Below are 17,188 nucleotides of genomic sequence, written 5' to 3'. Positions count from 1 at the left end.
AAGCCTAACCCCTGTAAGCCTGTTAGTTTGGCTTACCCACTTCTTTAAAGCACTTGTGTGCTTCCCAAAGGAATAAGCTTTTGGCAGTTGTATGGAAGTGTGAGGTTGTGACTCACTGGAATTTCAATGAGGTTAGGGCATGAAGAGCTGGAGTTTCTCATCTTACTAAAGCATTGCTGTGGAAAGTTTGCAGGACTCAGTCTCAAGAGACAGGCATGTAAAATTATCTGACTATTTAAGTTCCTACTCTGAGTTCTCTCACTTTTAGGATACATGTAAGGGATTTTTGGTGGTGGTGGTGGTTTGTTGGGGTTTTTTTAGGCATAAATGTAAGTTTTGAAGGCCTCTGAAAAGAAAGAAAGTCACTAGTTTAAATATGTGTAGTTCTTTCTGCTGCACCTTTGCTTGCCTGGCACCAAAGAGATGACTACTTCAGTATAATTCAGTATGTTACCAGACTCAGCTAACTGACAATACCTACCTGGTAAATACTGAATGGTTCTTTAGCATTAGCCAAATCAAGCAGGGTATGTACTTAGAAAAATTACTATTAGGGTTAACCTTTGGTTTTTTATTCCCTACAGAGTCAACTCGGAACTAGAAGGAAATGAAACACTGAAGATAATTGAAATAGATAGAAGAGTCAATGCCACCTCTTAAAAATAAAAAAAGGCCTTTTTTCCTTGACTTCCCTCTTTCCCATATATTTTCAACCAAAGTTCCCCTGACTTGTCATCCTCAGTGAACCAAAGTACAAAAGAGAGGGAGTTCAACTTCTGCCATTGACTGGTGAGGCTGTGACTACAGATGGGATCTCTTGTCTTTGTAACTCCCTTCCTCACATTGCGCACAGTCCCTGTCTCTGCTTTTATCCCTTTCCTGTCTAACACTGCAGGGGCAGGATTGAATTGTGATGGCAGATGATGCCAGCAGTGTGCTGGTGACTGGTGGGTGTGTGTGCCTGCACAGCCTGGTCTGAGCACAAGGACATTCTGGAGAAGGGTGAATTGTGTGAAACCAATGGGAGCATGTGGGTGATAGGTTTCTTGGCAGAAGGTAATTGAGAGAGAGAGGAGATGCAGCATGATGGTGCTTTGAGTCTCACCACAGCTCCGTGCCTACTGGTCTACAGCACTTGAGCCTTTTGGGAGGATGGAGAGGCACATGTGCAGCCTGCTTCTGTAGGGACAAGAAAGGGCCCTGACACTGCTGAGTTCACAGCACAGGCAGGAGAGGGCTGGTCCATGATGCTGCTGAATTGTCCTCCCCTAGCTCTTCCTCTTCTCCCCTCCAAGTCTCTTCATCACTTAGCATGGTAGGTTTCTCTGTGCATTGGAAGCAGTCCCTTGAGAAATTAAACAAAGATCAGTCACTGTCTTACCACACTCTTTGTGGGAGAATTACGCTAGTTTAACTAAATCTGTTTAGAAAGCAGGTTTTGTTACATTTATGCAATATTTTAGATGGATGGCCTTTAGTCTGCTTAAGCTAATTTTTTTAGCTTAAATCAGTTCCTTCCCAACAAACTTAATCAATGTAGGGTTTAAACCAGAAGTGCCTCATGAGAGGACCATATAGATTTAATTTATTGGCTTCTAGCTGGTTGATGAAAATTCTTGTGTAGACCCAGTCTCAGATTGTCTTGTGTTTTCCTTTTCTTGCCATCTTCCTGTTACTGTTGTAAATAGTATTTATTAGCTTTGAAAAATTCTGTTCAGGCAGTTGCAAGAAGAGAATTGAGCTTTCCTAACCCTGCAAGTGATCTGGGCAAACCCTGAAGTTGGACACGTAAACATCACTGAACGCCCATTTCCTCCCCTTAATTGTCCTAAAATAAAGCCACATGTCTTATTTTCCTCTTACCTGCTTTTCCAGAGATGTGATCTGAGACTAACTGCTTTGGGCACAGACAGGCCCAGCTCATGGCTAGAGGTGCTGGGTACTGTATTAACTGTGTGGCAGGGCAGCCTCTGCTCTGGGCAGCTGATTATTTTATGTAGGCAGGAGACCTGGCAAAGGAGGAATGGGATGAGCACGTGGGGAGGTGAAGTGACTGGCCCAGGCTCATTGAGAAAGCCAAGAGAGAGCAGCATTCTGCTCTGATCCCAGTCCAGTACTCTTCTCCGTGCTTTGTTTTCTTGTCCCATGTTGTTGTCTTCAAGTGTCCTCTCTCTCTCTCTCTCTCTCTCTCTCTCTCTCTCTCTCTCTCTCTCTCTGTACCCTGGTCATGCCTTTGCCTGAGCTCTGCTTCTTGCAATTTTTCCTTGCAGGGGCATAGTTGAACTCAGTCCAGAATTTGAGCAGGGTTTTATCTGGTTCCTACAGAAGGGCACTTGTGCTCCATTGAGGATGGATCTAATGTGAAAATACTAATTCAGCAGGCTAGCGTAGCTACTTTACAGTTTACCAGAAGAAGTCAATTAAAAAACAAAAGTAATTTGAAACTCTTTTTTCTTTTTTTTTTTTCCTAATGATAAATAAGGGAAAAACTAACCTAGCCTTACAAATAATTTTTTTTACTATGTACAGTAGATATTTCCTGCATTCTATTTTGTAAAATATTGAATTTGTATTTTATTACAGCATCTATCACACCAGCTCCTTTCTTGTTCTTCATTCTCCTTAGAATTTCTTCCTTTGGTGTCCTATTTGCTACCCTCAGGCCTGACTCAAAATCCAGTGAAATGAGTGGAAGGGATTTGGTGACTTGGAGAGGACTGTGGATCAGTCCCCTCGGTGCTGTTTTATGAAGGTGTTTCACATCTGTGACAGTGAAACAAGTGCCTGACTCCATGAGCTAGCTCTGATGTACAGATGTGCTTTTCTAGGTAGTGCCCTATTCTTCTATGCAAGTGCCTTATTATTTTACCCAAGGTGACAATGAGAGTAGAAATGCTGTTGTAGTCTGTTCTGCAAGTGTTCCCATCTTGGCATGGGTCAACCTCCACCATAAAGTCTGTTTCCCTTCACAGTGATCCTGCTGGGTTTTCTGAATCATTCCAGTATCCATTAAGAACTTTTGTGTTTGGGGTTTTTTAAAATGGTTTATGGCTTGACACGAAGAGTGATCGCTTGTGAGTGCCACCAGGGACGGCTGCATTGCTCAGCCACTTGAGGTCAGCAAAGTGACGGGAGAAAGCTGAGGCTGACCCCAGCTGGTCAGCGTAAGTGGGCAGAGTCAGAGTTTAGAAGGTTCCTCAAATGATTTTTTTTTTCCAGAGCACCCTTGGTTTGCTGGATTTGAGGGCAGCCAAGTGGTTAAATGTTTTGCAAAAGAGGCCCCAGGGTGTGAAGCACACCACTTACTTGGTGTTGCAGTTTGCACTGTGCCCATTGCCAGCTAAATGCATCACCTCCCATTTCAGATACAGCTGGCTGACTTCACCTTGTGAAAACCAAAGTGGAATTATTTCTCAGCTCTTAAAGGACAGATGATTTTGCACAACCAAAATGGCTCCTCCTCTCTGAAACCTACTGCACTGGCCACCATTAAAATTTTGCCCTTTTTTAAGTTTAAAATTTTCAATTTAATTTGGGCATATTGGTGCAAATCTGGTAGCTGGAAGTTAATAATATTTTTAGTCATATTTTCATCCTGAGTATTTTAAACTGGCCATGGTCTGGGTCAGGCCTCTGTACTAATTCATCCAAGCCAGTATGGCTATACTGATTTCTTCTAAGTGTTTGATAATCTATTGCTAGAATCCTAATTTGTGTAATCCTTTAAATTATTTTTAGGTACTCTTTTAGGGACTCTCTTGACCTAGCACATACATTGCTTGGGGATTTATTGTATTACATGTTACTTTATAATAAGGAAAAGCTTTGCTTCACTTTGGTATGTTTGTGATCATTTTTCTTCAGGGGCTTTAATAGAACAGGTTTCTCTGCTAGAGGCCAGGAAGTCCCCTGTCATCACCTGCCCACAGGCTGTGGTGTGGCCAGCACCCCACAGTCCCCAGAGGGAGGTTGTGCCCTTCTTCTGTACCTGGCAGGGGACAGGAGGCAGGAGAAGCCTCAGCATCCAGGGAATACCCTGGTGGGAATGTTGTTGCACTGCAGATCACATGGAGAGGCAGCTTTGTGCTCTGAGTTAAGGGCATGGGGCAGGAGTAGGAAGGCACATTCAGGGAGAGGATGCCAGTGTAAGTGCTTTTAGTTAGTTCAGCTCTATTACTTGAGGCCTTAGCTTTCTGCCAGTGTGCTTTTTCTGGTGATCAGTGACTTGGTGCTGTGGAACTGTGTGTGTGTGTGTGTGTGTGTGTGTATGGACAGGGTAAGCAAAGGCCTTGTGTGCTACATAATTTCCATTTCCAGTAGAGGACTTAAGTGATAAGAGTCCTCAGCTGCAAGGTTATGTTGCTCATCAGCATAATTTTATAAACACTAGTAAACTCACTTTTTGGCCCATAGCTTTAGAGCATGTCTAGATCTGTAGGGTCTTTGCTTCTAGGGAGATAAGCTATGAAGGAATGTAGGGCATTATTTTATATATATGTATATGTATATTTAAAAAGTCTGAAGCACAGGGCATGTGACATTTCTAACCTTTTTACCAATGTGTAGATAATACTGTTTTCTGCCCCACCCCAGGCTATTTATAGTTCTTTGCTTCACTTCTTTAATTCCATCTGTACCACTCAATATTTTTCAGCAGCACAAACTAATGGATTTGGCTTAGGTTCTTAGGCCAGATCCCAGCTGATATAGCCAGCATGGTTCTCACACACTGCTCCTGGAGGCTGCAGGTCTGATTTGTACTGACAGGGGACCTTTTCCTCCACATCTCTTTGTGTAACCATGTATCTTGATGTGTTCTTGATTCTTGTAACATAGACCAAAAATTAATCTAAAAACTCTTTTTTTTCCCTGCAAAAGAAACCAACCCACCTCTCCACTCCCATCCTCCCAAACTATCAGTGGTGAATTCTGTCTAGACACTTTCAGAATGTAGGTCAAGTAAGTGAATGATGCTAATTGCTACGTTGGGAGGGATTTCCACTGAGTATTTGGGCTCTAGATTCTAGCTAGCGCCAAGAGGCCATTGTTCAAAACCCACGCAGCTAAGAACAGAGGAATACAGAGTATTTTTATACTCTTGGTGACTAAAATATTTCTTTCTCGAGTCACTAATTAAAAAGGGAACATTTTGTATTCTGAAGGTGAAATGATAGGTCAGTACTTTGTAGCTACAAAAGTTGTCCCAGCCTATATAACAGTGTAGTGCTGTGATGCATTGCTGCTTTGCACTATCTAGTGTTAAAGTTTAACAACTTTGGGGGTTGAAAGGGGAGTGAACTGATGTATGTGTTAGGTAAGGTCTGTACAAAGAAAATGTAAGGATTCAATCCATCTTGTAGCTTTCTCATGGCCAGTAAAGTGACACTGGGCATTTTGAGAATTTCTTGAAGGTTGATCCCAATTAATACTGCATTGCTTAGATGATCAGCATCCATTGGAGACTCCAGGATTGAGAGGGAAATTGCAATTTGATTTTCTCATTTTTATGTCGGGCCTTTTTATGCTTTACCAAGGTGTGTATTATATATATGAATCAAATTCCTGTTTAAAAAAAAGTGCCTCATGCAGGGAACTCATTTGTGATGCTGTTTGGATCTGATGCTGAGTGGAGTTTGAATATTCTTTATTAGCAGTAGTCTCTTGTCTGCCCTACAGCCAGTCTCCAGATTCTTCCTCCAAGAGCTGTGACTAAAGAGGTGAGACCAGAACATGGGAAAGCTGGATTTGTAGACCTGTCTTACAGAAAGGGTGAAAGAAGAGGCAGGTGAAGGGACTCCTCACATCACAGGGAAACCTTCTAGTTCTTGATTCCATAAGTCAGCAGTGATAGTCTCTTTCATTAGTTACCTGCTAGGTTTAGCTTTACTCCTATTCCCCTTGCTCTTTAACTGTGTCTGTAGAGCTGACCTGTACATTATATCTTACTTTACCCTCTAAACATCAGGTAAAAGTGTTTTGGAACCTTAGCAGTCCATAATGAAGGGAGTGGAAGAGAGAGAGGGGGAAGCAGAGGCAGGTACTGCATTTTTTTTTAACAGAACTCTGCTCATATCTGACTTGACCATAGCAGATTTTAATTCAGTGGTGCTGGTTTAATGGCATCTTGCTTTCTTAATTTGTACAGTTAGAGAGAACGAGTGTGAGCGTGTGTGCATCTGTGCACATGTGCATGGTGAATGATCAAAAGGTGTCAAAACCACAGAGTTTCATTTGTAATTTCTTAATGTAATAAATGTTGCTAAATAAAGGCATCTACCTGAACACACAGGGCACTTTGGGCTTGGTGCAGCAGAAAGCCCAGGCATTTCTCTCTGAAACCTGTTCACATTCCACATCACTGAGCACTTGTAAAAGTGTTGTGTGACTTGCTGTCTGAGGACTGTCCTGTGATTAATTGTTGACTGAACGTTGTTGCACTGTGTCATTTTGTCTGGCCTTTCTAGAGAGCAGTTCTGGCTTGGTACAAAAAAATAATTGTCTTATATTCTGCTATCATTTTTGGTCTGCAGAATTATGGCTTTGAATGCCTTCTTTTTATTTTTTTTTTCTTAAAGTGGTGTAAATTAGTCTTAAAAGGTGGCCCTGGGAGCACTGGTGCCCTAACCACCCCTGGGGCACAGTGAGATGCCAGCCAGGGGAAATAATTTCCTCTCAGAGGGTGGTGCAAGTACATCCCAGTTTCCCTGAGATTCACTAGGCCTTGCAAGGGTAAATTACCTGGTGTTGCTCTCTTGAAGAGAAATACATATCCATGGCCAATTCCATTGCCTTGGACCATGCAGAACAGCACTGTGTGACTAAGTCACTCTGCTGTGACACCCCTAGGGCACTTAAGCTGATTTTTCCCTTTCTCTCTGTTCATGTGAATGCAGTATAGGGTTGTGCAAACATGTAAAACTATCTAAGATGTCAGGGGCAGTGATCCTAGTGCAAAAGCACCCCCCCCCCCCCCAAACTCCTTGGTAAGCTTCATTGGGGCCTCTTCTGACTGCAGGTATCTCTATTCTCTTGCCATGGCTATTTAACTCTGTGTCTGTCTTCAGTGGCCTGTCTATTTTTGTACAAGTGCTGTCATCTGGATACGGTCCCACCTGATTGTTCACACTGCAAGCATGTCCATTGGGTGGAAATAAATTACTGTTTCTCCTTTTTAAATCATCTGCCTGATTCTGTGAGAAAACAGACTACCTGCTTTTGTAGCCTAAATATGTATGTAGTGAAGTATGTTATGCTTTCCATTTCTTGCAAATAAATATTTTCTGTAGAAAAAAACAAGTACTACTTGTTTGATTTCCTGATGATCAGAAAAAATCAGGGCCCTCGACTTTTCTACGCGTGCCACGTGTCCATCTTCAACACAGCAGAACCCTGGTGACAGAAAAGGCAGCTAAAAGACAATAATGTGGAGTTTTACTGAAGCTGTCTGCCCCTTTTTGAGGTTAGCAGGGAATGCTGTCTCAGTAATGGGTGGAAATTGGGTGAAGGCCAATGGCATTTATTAGTGACAGTGGCACTCAGTGCTGTGCTACAGCCCCATGAACACTAAATTCTCTGTACAAGTGGGATCCAGGAGGGCTGATGCTGGAGGGGGCATTGCTTCAGCCCAGTGACACCATCTGCCAGGGCTTGCTGGGGCTGATCTGTGTGGGCCAAACTGCCCCCTGGAAGATAAAGCCTTTCCCTGCTCTGGCTACGCACTGGGCTTGCTTAAACTGGAGCGAACTCTTAAAAGAGCACTTCCTGCTTTGGCTTTTGGGGATTGGGTCTTCTGCTGGCCTCGGATCCTTTCCTTAGCCTGCCTCACCCCTGAGGTGTTTTGGGAGCTTTCTCCAGCAGTTTGGAAGCTGTTCTGCCTGTGTGAGGACCCAACATCACACCCTACAGCCAAACCCAGCATCCAGCCAGGGCACAGAGCTGACCTCTGTGTGTTTGGGTAGACATGGAAAATAAAGATTCCTTTCAGTTTGGGTCGGCTTCTTGCTGGTCATCTAGGGAACCTGGCTATGGATGACCGAGTGCAGATGTGAAAGTTACCCTGTGCAGAGCTGGCATCACAAATGGCACGCTAATCTGTTTTAAGCCAGTTTTCCACTAGGAGGGAGACCTCATCTATGAGTACCGTGCACCCCTACAACAGCACCCAAGAATTTCTCTTCCACAGGAAATACTAGCCATGGAAGTCGTAGTTCCAGCTTAACTGGAAATAGGAGCGAGAGAGATGGCTTTGGTGCCTCCTTTCCAAGGCCTCTTAAAGAAGGCTGCTTTAGAGTTTGGGGAAGGCAGCATTCCATGGAAATTGGGACTCCGCGGCCTGCACTAAACTTGTGGCTGATGCGGATTTTCAGAAATGCCTCGATTTTGGGCTAAAGAGGTTAAAGTAGCAAAAGAAATTGGCAGTGAAGGAAGGAAAAAAATAAGCTCTTCTCCAAGGATCTACCCTGCATGCCTCTTGCTTTCCAAACAGGCAATTTCACTTGCCAGGACTATTGATCCAGGGCACTTGTTTGCAGCATCAAGCCATATATAGCGTTTTTAGAGGAAAATCGTTAGGCTGTGGCTGATTGGGAAAGTTACCCTCAGCTTAGTTTTAGCTGAGCTCAGTTCCTCCAAGCAAGCAAAACACAGGCCGGTGATTTGCCCTGGGTGAAGAATCTCCTCGGATCCCCACGTGACCCTTAAAGCATCACACAGCAGGTGATGCTGCAGGGAGTCTGTGATTAAAAAAGAAACCCCACACAACGGGGAAATGCTGTGTGATGAGCTGTCAGCCTTCCCACCTATCAGCCTCCAGGACATGCTGTTCTTGGAGAAGCATCTTACTGTTTGAATTCAAGGCTGGATTTTGATAAATTCTTTCTCAGGCTGGTTCATGTTGCAGGGCTGGAGGAAGGATGTCCAAATGCAGTTCGTGATGCCTCTCATGGCATCTTTGGGTAGAAAGTGTTCTCCTTGCCCTGTTAGCTATTGTTTGTACCTACTTTAAAACAGCACAGACTTCACCCCCTTGAAGGTATTTCATGGAATATTCATTCCTGATGCTCCCTTTCCTGATTTGTTTGCTTTAGGGTTTTTTTAGAAACATGGGCCTCATGCCTGTGGCATGCTGGTGAATCTGGCTTGCCCTATTCCATGCTTCAGATTCCTGGTCTGCAAAGCCAGTGGCAGCTTATTCCTCTCTGTAAATCACACTGAGATTAAGCTAAGCAAGGTGATCCAAAGGAGATGGAAATTGGAAACAAAAGTATATATCCTTTCTAATGAATAATAATGCATGAGCGTCTTGTCTCCCTCCAGTTTGTGCCTCAAAAGTCAAAGTAATTTATTTGATTTTTCATTTTCTTGGTGTTGCCTCTTTGTGGGCTTCAAATGGTCCCTAGGAACGACTTCTTTAAGTTTTCATACCTGAATTAATCTTACACTGTATTTGCATGAGTTCTATACATTGCTATAAAATTAATATTTTTTGTATCTCTAGTAAGGAGAAAATTACAAGTCCTGGCCCCTCTCTTTGCTGTGGTACAGCTGAGGGAAGATAAGAATAGGTTCATGACTGTTGGGTTGTCTCATTTTCTCTGTCTAAAGAAATGCTGAGGTTCTGGTTAGCCTTCTTTTTTCAGCCTCTGGTAAAAAGCTGTGTTTGATCTGCTCAGCTGAGGTCAGTCCCTCCTCACTGAGCCTCCACATCCCTCAGTTTCCCAATGGATGAGCAGTGTTCTACTAGACCTTCAAATGTTGACCAAAAGGGAATGTTCTTGTGGGTGGATCCAATCTATCCACATTGGATCTGGAATGGGAAGTTGGCCACTTATGTCACGTTTAAAAAAAGATTTACAGTTGGAGGAGATGCAAATACATGCATACACATGTCCATGTGTATAAATATATTTTTATATGTTTTGTATGTTCTTCCTGAAAGTTCAATGCTGGGGGCTAACTTGGGGATGAATTTTGTATGAATTTAAGGAATATGGAGCATTTAAAGTAGACTGACTTCCCACTGGCTGGCCTGGCACACTGAACAAGTAAGGTTCCTTTTCTTCCCCAATCCCTTTTTTCATATATCCACCTCTTTTGTATTAGAAAAATAATTTTCCTTCCCTCCCGCTCGGAATAAAACTTAGCGCAGTGCACACAGTCTGTGCACACTGGAGTGTTCAAAATGGGATTTAACAGGCGTGTGAGTAATGGAATAAACCTTCCCTTGGCTTTACTCCAACAGGCTGAAATCCCTCCTTTCTCTGCATTTCCTCTGTCATTCCCACCATCCACCCTGCTATTCGTGGCATGCAGTATGGTGAGAAGTTTCCACCCAGGAAAAAGAGCTCCCCACCTGCTGAACCTCGTCAGCTCTCCCAGACAATCAGGGGAGGCACCGCAGAGCGATCTGAGGCGCTCCATTTAACCTGACAGCGATTAAGAGAACCCAGACACGGAGTTCGGATTTTTGTTAGCATGATAATCCCAGATACTGGCAAAACCTGCTGAAAAATCTATTTTTGTGCTCATCTTTTCCCTCCTGGCCCAGCGGTATGTCTGCAGCAGCCACACCTTGGAGCAAACGTGATACTCCTACAAAGTTTTTGCTGTTGCTGCCTTGCTATACCCACAGGGATTGACAGCTGCACCACAGGTGTAATTGCGTAAGCAGGGCTTTCCTTCACGAGCCTCAGACTCTCATAATTGCTCATGTTCAGAAAAAAAGGCAAAGGAAGTCAATTTAGCTCTTCATGTTGCAAATGAGTCATGCAAATTGCAGCAGTCAGAGGAAAAATAGGTAATCCTGGAGCAGAGTGTAAATTTGGTCATGTGGATAAAAGGGTTATTGACAAGCAGGAGCTACAGGAGGGCTTATGCTGAAGGAGGAGGCAGCTCAGTGGCGTGGATGTTCACTGGAGAGGAGGTAGGAAATCCTGATTAGTTGTTAGGCTTTCCTCCAGATGCTCTGGGGGAGGTGGGGCTAGTAGCTGGGGCACAGGCCGCAGAGCTGTTCTCATGTGGTCTAAAGGCTGGGAGAATAAAGCTGTGAGATGATGCACAGTGTTCTGCTCTCCGAGTGCAAAATTAATTTGCAGTTACAGGTTTTTTAGCGCATGTCATTGGCATCTTCTCATAGCAACGGGCCACACGGTTTTCACCAAAGACAAAACCTCAAAAATAGCACCGACAAGAGAGGGACTTATGGTGCCATCCCCCCATCCTTGAAGCTGGCTTTTGGGCTGGCTCTGAATTGCTCTTTGACAGGTCCACCCCAAGGTGGTTTAGTTTGGTTCTGCAAAAAATAATTTTCACGTGGTCTTAAATTGAAGGCTTACACAAACAACACTGGCTGCTGATTTCCCTGGGAGCTCAACCAGAGACTTTCCAGCCTGTGACCCAGCTCTCAATGGAAGACACTGATGCTTCCAGTAGAGCTCCCTGCTGGTTTGTAGATCTCTCTGCAAACAGCTCAGAGGAGGATCTGGACCTTCCTTTTACGGTCCTGCATAAGAACCTTAGTTTTGCTTCTAATACGCAAAGGATCTACATGGCTTAATTGTGCTTTACCTGCTTCACTAGTAATTAAAAATACTCTGAGGTTTGGGGGAGAAAACGCATATTTGACAAAGCACCTGTGCATGCAGGGAATGTATGCATTGGTTATGCACCGGGGTAGAACATTCCCTCGAAGGTTCACTCAGCTTTTCAATACTCATGCTGTAGTGAAAAGACCCACTTTCCATCACCCAGCAAGGTGCTGGTGGCTACTGCCAACAAGGGACAGGTCAATGTTAATTGGCTGGCTCAGAGGGCCACCTCAGTGCTGAGGCTGAGGTGAAAGATGTGTACACAATATGTGCTTCATGTGGGGAATCTGAATCTGTGCGTGGGATTGGGAAGGAGCAAGGATCAGCTGTAATGAATCTGTTGACTGTCATAAACCTGACTGGCACAGAGCTCACACAGAAGAGGCAAGGCTGTTTTGGGAAGTCATCTGGGGAGCACAGGAGTTCATGAAATCTCTTCCTGTAGGGTTTGCCTTCTCTGTAGAGCTTAATTGTTCATGCTTCTCTCTCCCTATTTTTTTTTTTTTCCTTACATCTTTCTACTTTGGATTGCATTACTTCTGAGAACATTTGGATATAGAAAACAAAGCACTGCCTGTGTGTAATTCCTGCAGTAATTTCTGTATAAGCCACAGACCTCAGCCTTTTCTGTAGTTTTTAATCTTATTGTCACCGTCAGCTCTTGTGTCGAAACATGCTGACTCCTTCCTCTGAAGTTTTCCTTAGTGTCCCCTAATGAAGGAAAGGGAGAGGCAGGGAACGAGGTGGGACTACAATTAGCTTAGCGAAGGGGCACCGTGATGCTCGCCAGAAGATGTCTCTGCCGCAGGAGAGAGCACCAAGCTGAGACCGCCGGGGGAAGAAATCGGAAGCAATCGGCAGACGAACAAGGACGGGTGTAAGAAGACGAGGGCAGCGCTGGATGCTCCGGGGCTCTCTCGGGAAGGGATCTGCAGGGTACCCGCTGGGGCGTGGCTGCGGGGCGTGGCGCTGCCGGGCGTGGCGGCGGGGGCGCGGCGGGGAGCGGCGCTGCCATTGGCCGGGGCCCGGCGGGGCGTGGCTGCGGGCGTGGCCGGCCAGGAGTTTCCCACAATGCCCCGCTGCAGTGCGGCCGCCGATGGATGCTGCGCGGTCGCGCTGCCATTTGCAGCCGCCGCGGCTCGCAGCGCGCCCCGCGGCCCCGGGAGCTGCTGTCCCCCGGCCGCCGCCGCCCCCCAGCGCCTGCAGCCGCCGGCCGGCCCTCCCCTGCCCCCGCCTCCTCCTCCTTCTCGGCCCCGCTGCCCCGCCGCAATGAACCCCCCCGCCGCGGCCGGCGGGGAGGAGACGGGGGCGGCGGGCGGCGGCGGCTGCCGGGGGGCCGAGGGTGGCGGGGAGGCGGCGGGAGCCGCCGGGATCCCGGAGGAGCAGGGGCTGTCGGCGGCGGACGAGTCGCTGGAGGAGAAGCTGCGGAGCCTCACCTTCAGGAAGCAGGTGTCCTACAGGTGGGTGCCGGGCGGCTCCGGCCGTGCTGCGGCCGGGCAGCGGCGTGAGGGCAGCACCCTGGAGCCTGAGGGGCTTCTCCTTGCTTCATCCTGCAGCCTGAAAGAGCGCTCCCAGATCTGCATTCCCTTAAGCCAGCGAGCGAGCTGCTCTCAGCCCCTGGCGCTGCTGCCGCCGGGCTCAGGGCGCTCCTCGGGCGAGCAGCGCCAGGGGAGATGGGGAGAGCGACGGGGAACGTGGGTGAACTTCAGAGTTACTCCGGGCCGGAGCCGCGGCTCCTACGCCGCTGCCTGGGGAGCAGGCTTTGCCCTTCTCAGTGAAAACACATCCGCCCGTGATCCCGGCGCCTCCAAACCTCCTTAAGGGGACAGGAAAATCCTTCCTGACGGCGGCTCCCGGGAGGGGTTTCTCTGCGGGAATTGTCCCGGAGTGCGGTGTCCCCTCCCTGCCTGCTCCCCACTCCCTGCATAAGCCCCGGCTGCTGGTGAGATGGGGGCTGCTGTGCCCGCACCCCACGGGTGGCTGAGGGCCACCAGCGGGCAGCCCCCGGCTACCACATCACCTGCTACGGCCAGAGCTACTTTCGTAATCAGGGTCTTCTGTTTTTACGGCTGTGCATTTTCCTCACATGTCTGATGTCAAATAAACGGGTTTGTTCCTCCTGTAAATACACCTGCGCCAAGGGGCCGTCGGTGGGGCTCGTCTGCTCTGCTGACACCAGCTAGGAGCTGCTAATTGCCAGCATCTGCCGAAACGGATCGCTGTCTGAGAAGGTCCATGCCGAAAAGTTTTTGAGTCTTACCTAATTCTAGTTGCAGAGCCCCCGTGGAGGCAGCACACCATCGGTAACTAGCGTTCTAGTGTGCTTAGGGATGAGCCCTCTCAGCTGGGAGGACAGAAAACACAGAGCTGTTACTCGTCTCTGCAGGAAAAGGGTGTCTCTAGCCCCAGGTAAATTAGCTGAAGATTCACCCCAGCCACGGGGATGCTTAATGTGCTGTCAATTTACAGCTGGGATAACTTAGGAGCTGGTCTGAGTCTAAGCTCTGCATGTGGCAGGGCTTAAAAGTGATGTAATTAAACACTCTTCATAGCTGAAGTTTTATATAATACTTGATGTGTGCAGAGAGACTTTCCCCATCAGGGCTGACGGTCCCAGTGGTGAGTGTGAAGTTTGGGATGATTCATCCCAGACTCAGTAAGGTGAGTGATGTGAAAATGAAAACTTACTGGACACCTCTGAAACAAACATTGCATCAGTCAGCTCTTGGTACTTTTTCATCTCTACCCTGACAGCTTTCTTAGCTTGTACCATTTGGGGGAAAATCTGTTGCAGGTAAAGGCAAAGTCTGAGGTGATCTGCTGAAATAAAGTTGCTGCTAACAAGATAGGTTTGCTCATCTGTCTGCTCTTGGGACAGAAGGCAAGGAGTTTGCAGTAAGTCTTCTGTCTTTCTTCGGGGGGCATGAGGGTGGGGAAGAAGAGGTTCCCTGTTTCTAATGTTCTGCTCTCTAGATTGTCGAGAAGTGTGTTAAAGATGTGGGTGTTCTTGAAATTTTCTGCATGGTCAATATTTGTAAGGGTTTCATAATAAATGCTTTTAGGAGGAAATGTAGGGGTCTTTTTTCCTCCTTCTCCTCTCCTTCATCTATGCAAGCTTATAACAAGTCCTGAACTTCAGATATAAAAGCCTTTTCTTAAGCATCTTCTGTTGCATATCACTTGACTTAAGATACGTGCAAGAAAGTACATTTTCTTTGCATCCTTAGATTTCTACACCTTTTTCTCATTTACAGTTGGTTTCCTACAGATAATATGCACTTTATCATTTATCCATAATGAGAACAATTGGGATAGATAGAAGAGTAAAAAACTTCCCCAGAGGACCTCCACTGAGTTCTCCACACCTTGCAACCCTGGCTCTTTAAATTGCTACCATTTCTCTCACTAAATTATGGTGCTGAAATACATTTGCAAATGTAAATGGCTATATTAGGTCCAGGAAAACCTATTTACATTGGCAATTGGACTCCCTTACCCACTGGCACAAGAGAAATTATTCAAGGCTTCACACAGCCATTCAAACAGCTCATTTAGGGCTCTCTATGCAGGTGCATTTACATTGCCATACACACCCATACAGCTACATTTACATTCAGGAAAAAAGACCCAACAGCTGGAACTTGCTTAAAATAATAAAGGTGCGTGAAAATGCATGGGAAAAAAAAAAATCTTCTGGTAACAGTTGAAGGAGTGAAATGGGAGGTCAGGGTATTGTTACAGGGGGAAAATAGGGAGAAAAACTTCTGCTGTATCAGTGTTATTGAACTGTAGTTTACCTGAGACTGGATTTAAAGTATTCTCTTCTTCTCTCCCTTATTTTTTAATTTGTTTTTAAAGAGCAAATATCGTCGATGTAATAATACATCTCTGATAAGCTGACGCTGTTGTTGCACGCAAAAAATTTGTTAGTTTCTCTAGGATTGAACCAAAGCTATGAGTAACATGTTCAGAAATCAATGTTTCCTACCAACGTGGCCCGGAGCTCGAAATGCAGAAACTGCTGTATTTAATATGTCATGATTTTGTGCAGCAAATACCAATGTAGGCGTGTTTGTCCCCCAGCCGAACCAGCAGGAGGAAAAACTTGCTTTAAATGGCACAGGTATGCCTCGTGGGGAGCTTGAAGGCTCCCATGCCCTTGCCATGTTCCCAGCCATGCCAGCTGGCAGTCCCCAGAGCTCGTGTCCCCTCCAGGAGCTGGGCTCAGAGCAGGTCCGTGCTGGCTGTGCTCTGTCTCAGTGCTGCGCTGTTTTTAGGGACACACCAGTGGGGATGTGCCGCTCTCCCTCCCGTGCTGGGGCTGGGGGCTTTGGGGTGCGGCTGTTCCCGTGTCCGTGCGCTGCCAACCCCTCTGCAGGGATCCAAGGGCTCTTCTTTGTCCTGGAGCTCCGCTTCTGCCCGCTGGGATCAGGGAGGGGACGGGGGGCTGCAAACAGAACCTTCAGTCCCTTGCTGAGGGGCCTCTTGCAGGCTGAGTGACAGCCAGGGAAATCTCCCTTTCCGGGGAAAAATCTCCCTTTCAGCCTCATGTTCTTAAAGGAGGCCAACAGACCCAAGGGTTGGATGCTGACATCAGGATGCCAACAGCTCAGCAGCAATTCTTAGCCCCAATATTTTCACCTTACAAACATGGAGTTAAGTATTTTAATGGTGTTTTGGCTCTTCTGCTGAAAATCTGAAATATTGGCTCATTAAATGAGAAAACTTTTTTTTTTTATTATTTTTCTTTCTTTTTTTTCTTTTTTTTTTTAAATAAACTGATAGAACCAAAAGTTCAGCCTCCTGCCCTGCTGTGAAAAGATTGGCAAATGAAAACTGAAAAGTAAGTTAGATATGTACATCTGCCAGAGAGAAATGCTTTCTACAGTTAGGTTCTCAGAGGACTATTTACCCCATACATTTCTAGACCCAGCAGAATATTTAGAAGATACTGGAACAGAAAGCTGTAATTATTTTTTTCCCTTTAATTTTTATTATTTTGTCATTGCAAAGTTTGTGAGGAAACTCATGGTGTCCTTTAGATTAAGCAGAGGTTAAAGTTGTTGTTAAAGTTGCTTTCCTGAATTAATTCTTGATATAAAGAGAAATCCAGATTGTTCCAAAGACGGATGCTCAGTAAGAATATTTCCACAATAAAAAGCTAAGGTAAGAGGAAACCTGGGAAATAAAGCTTTATCTGGTAGTTTCCTGCAAGTATTTGCACCTCCAAAATCTAATCTGAAATGCAGTCTTGTCATTTAATTGTTTAAGCTTAAAGAAATAGTAAAAGCAATAAAAAAATTAATAAAACCCCCAACCAAACAAAAGATCACCCCTAAAAATCAAAACAAACAACACAACCTAAAGAGCAAGCAAACTGGAACGATCAAGAGAGAAAATGGTTTTTCATCTCTTAATTAATTATTATTTAGAAATTTAGGGAATCTTGATTAGTGGCATTGGAAATAAAAATAAAATTGCAATTTTTAATGTCCCTTTTGTGAGAGCTCAAGTGGTTTTTGGCAAACAGTTCTCACTAGAGAGTAGTTTTCCTAGAGAAACGCAATTTCATTTTGACCAAGCTGAGAAATCCCGACCGAGGC

The 17,188-nt window shown here is 45.6% G+C and overlaps 2 protein-coding genes across 13 annotated transcripts in view; both read left to right on the top strand.

The window, feature by feature from the left end:
- The window catches only part of CREB3L2 (cAMP responsive element binding protein 3 like 2), a 74,220-nt gene extending 66,927 nt beyond the window's left edge, over nucleotides 1–7,293 (top strand). For all 4 annotated transcript variants that reach the window (XM_086884912.1, XM_086884913.1, XM_023937881.2 and 1 more), the window contains exon 12: nucleotides 585–7,293. In XM_086884912.1, coding sequence (XP_086741038.1) covers nucleotides 585–660 — 76 coding nt within the window. In that variant the 3' untranslated portion in view covers nucleotides 661–7,293. The remainder of the gene's footprint in view (nucleotides 1–584) is intronic.
- A 5,363-nt stretch (nucleotides 7,294–12,656) lies between these two features.
- Nucleotides 12,657–17,188, top strand: part of DGKI (diacylglycerol kinase iota) — a 199,970-nt gene continuing 195,438 nt past the window's right edge. For 7 of the 9 annotated variants that reach the window (XR_015285660.1, XM_086884906.1, XM_086884905.1 and 4 more), the window contains exon 1: nucleotides 12,840–13,045. Coding sequence is in view for 8 of the 9 variants with exons in the window: in XM_086884906.1 (XP_086741032.1) it covers nucleotides 12,855–13,045 (191 nt within the window). In the remaining variant the exon portion in view is untranslated. Of the gene's footprint in view, nucleotides 13,046–17,188 lie in introns of all 9 variants that reach the window. The other 2 variants (XM_086884902.1, XM_086884901.1) reach the window with 1 other exon arrangement.

The sequence above is a fragment of the Cyanistes caeruleus genome, chromosome 4 (assembly GCF_971803275.1).
Source record: "Cyanistes caeruleus chromosome 4, bCyaCae1.hap1.1, whole genome shotgun sequence".
NCBI classification, from domain to species: Eukaryota; Metazoa; Chordata; class Aves; order Passeriformes; family Paridae; genus Cyanistes; species Cyanistes caeruleus.
Note: the sequence above shows the minus strand (reverse complement) of the source record. Positions and strands in the feature narration are given on the sequence as shown.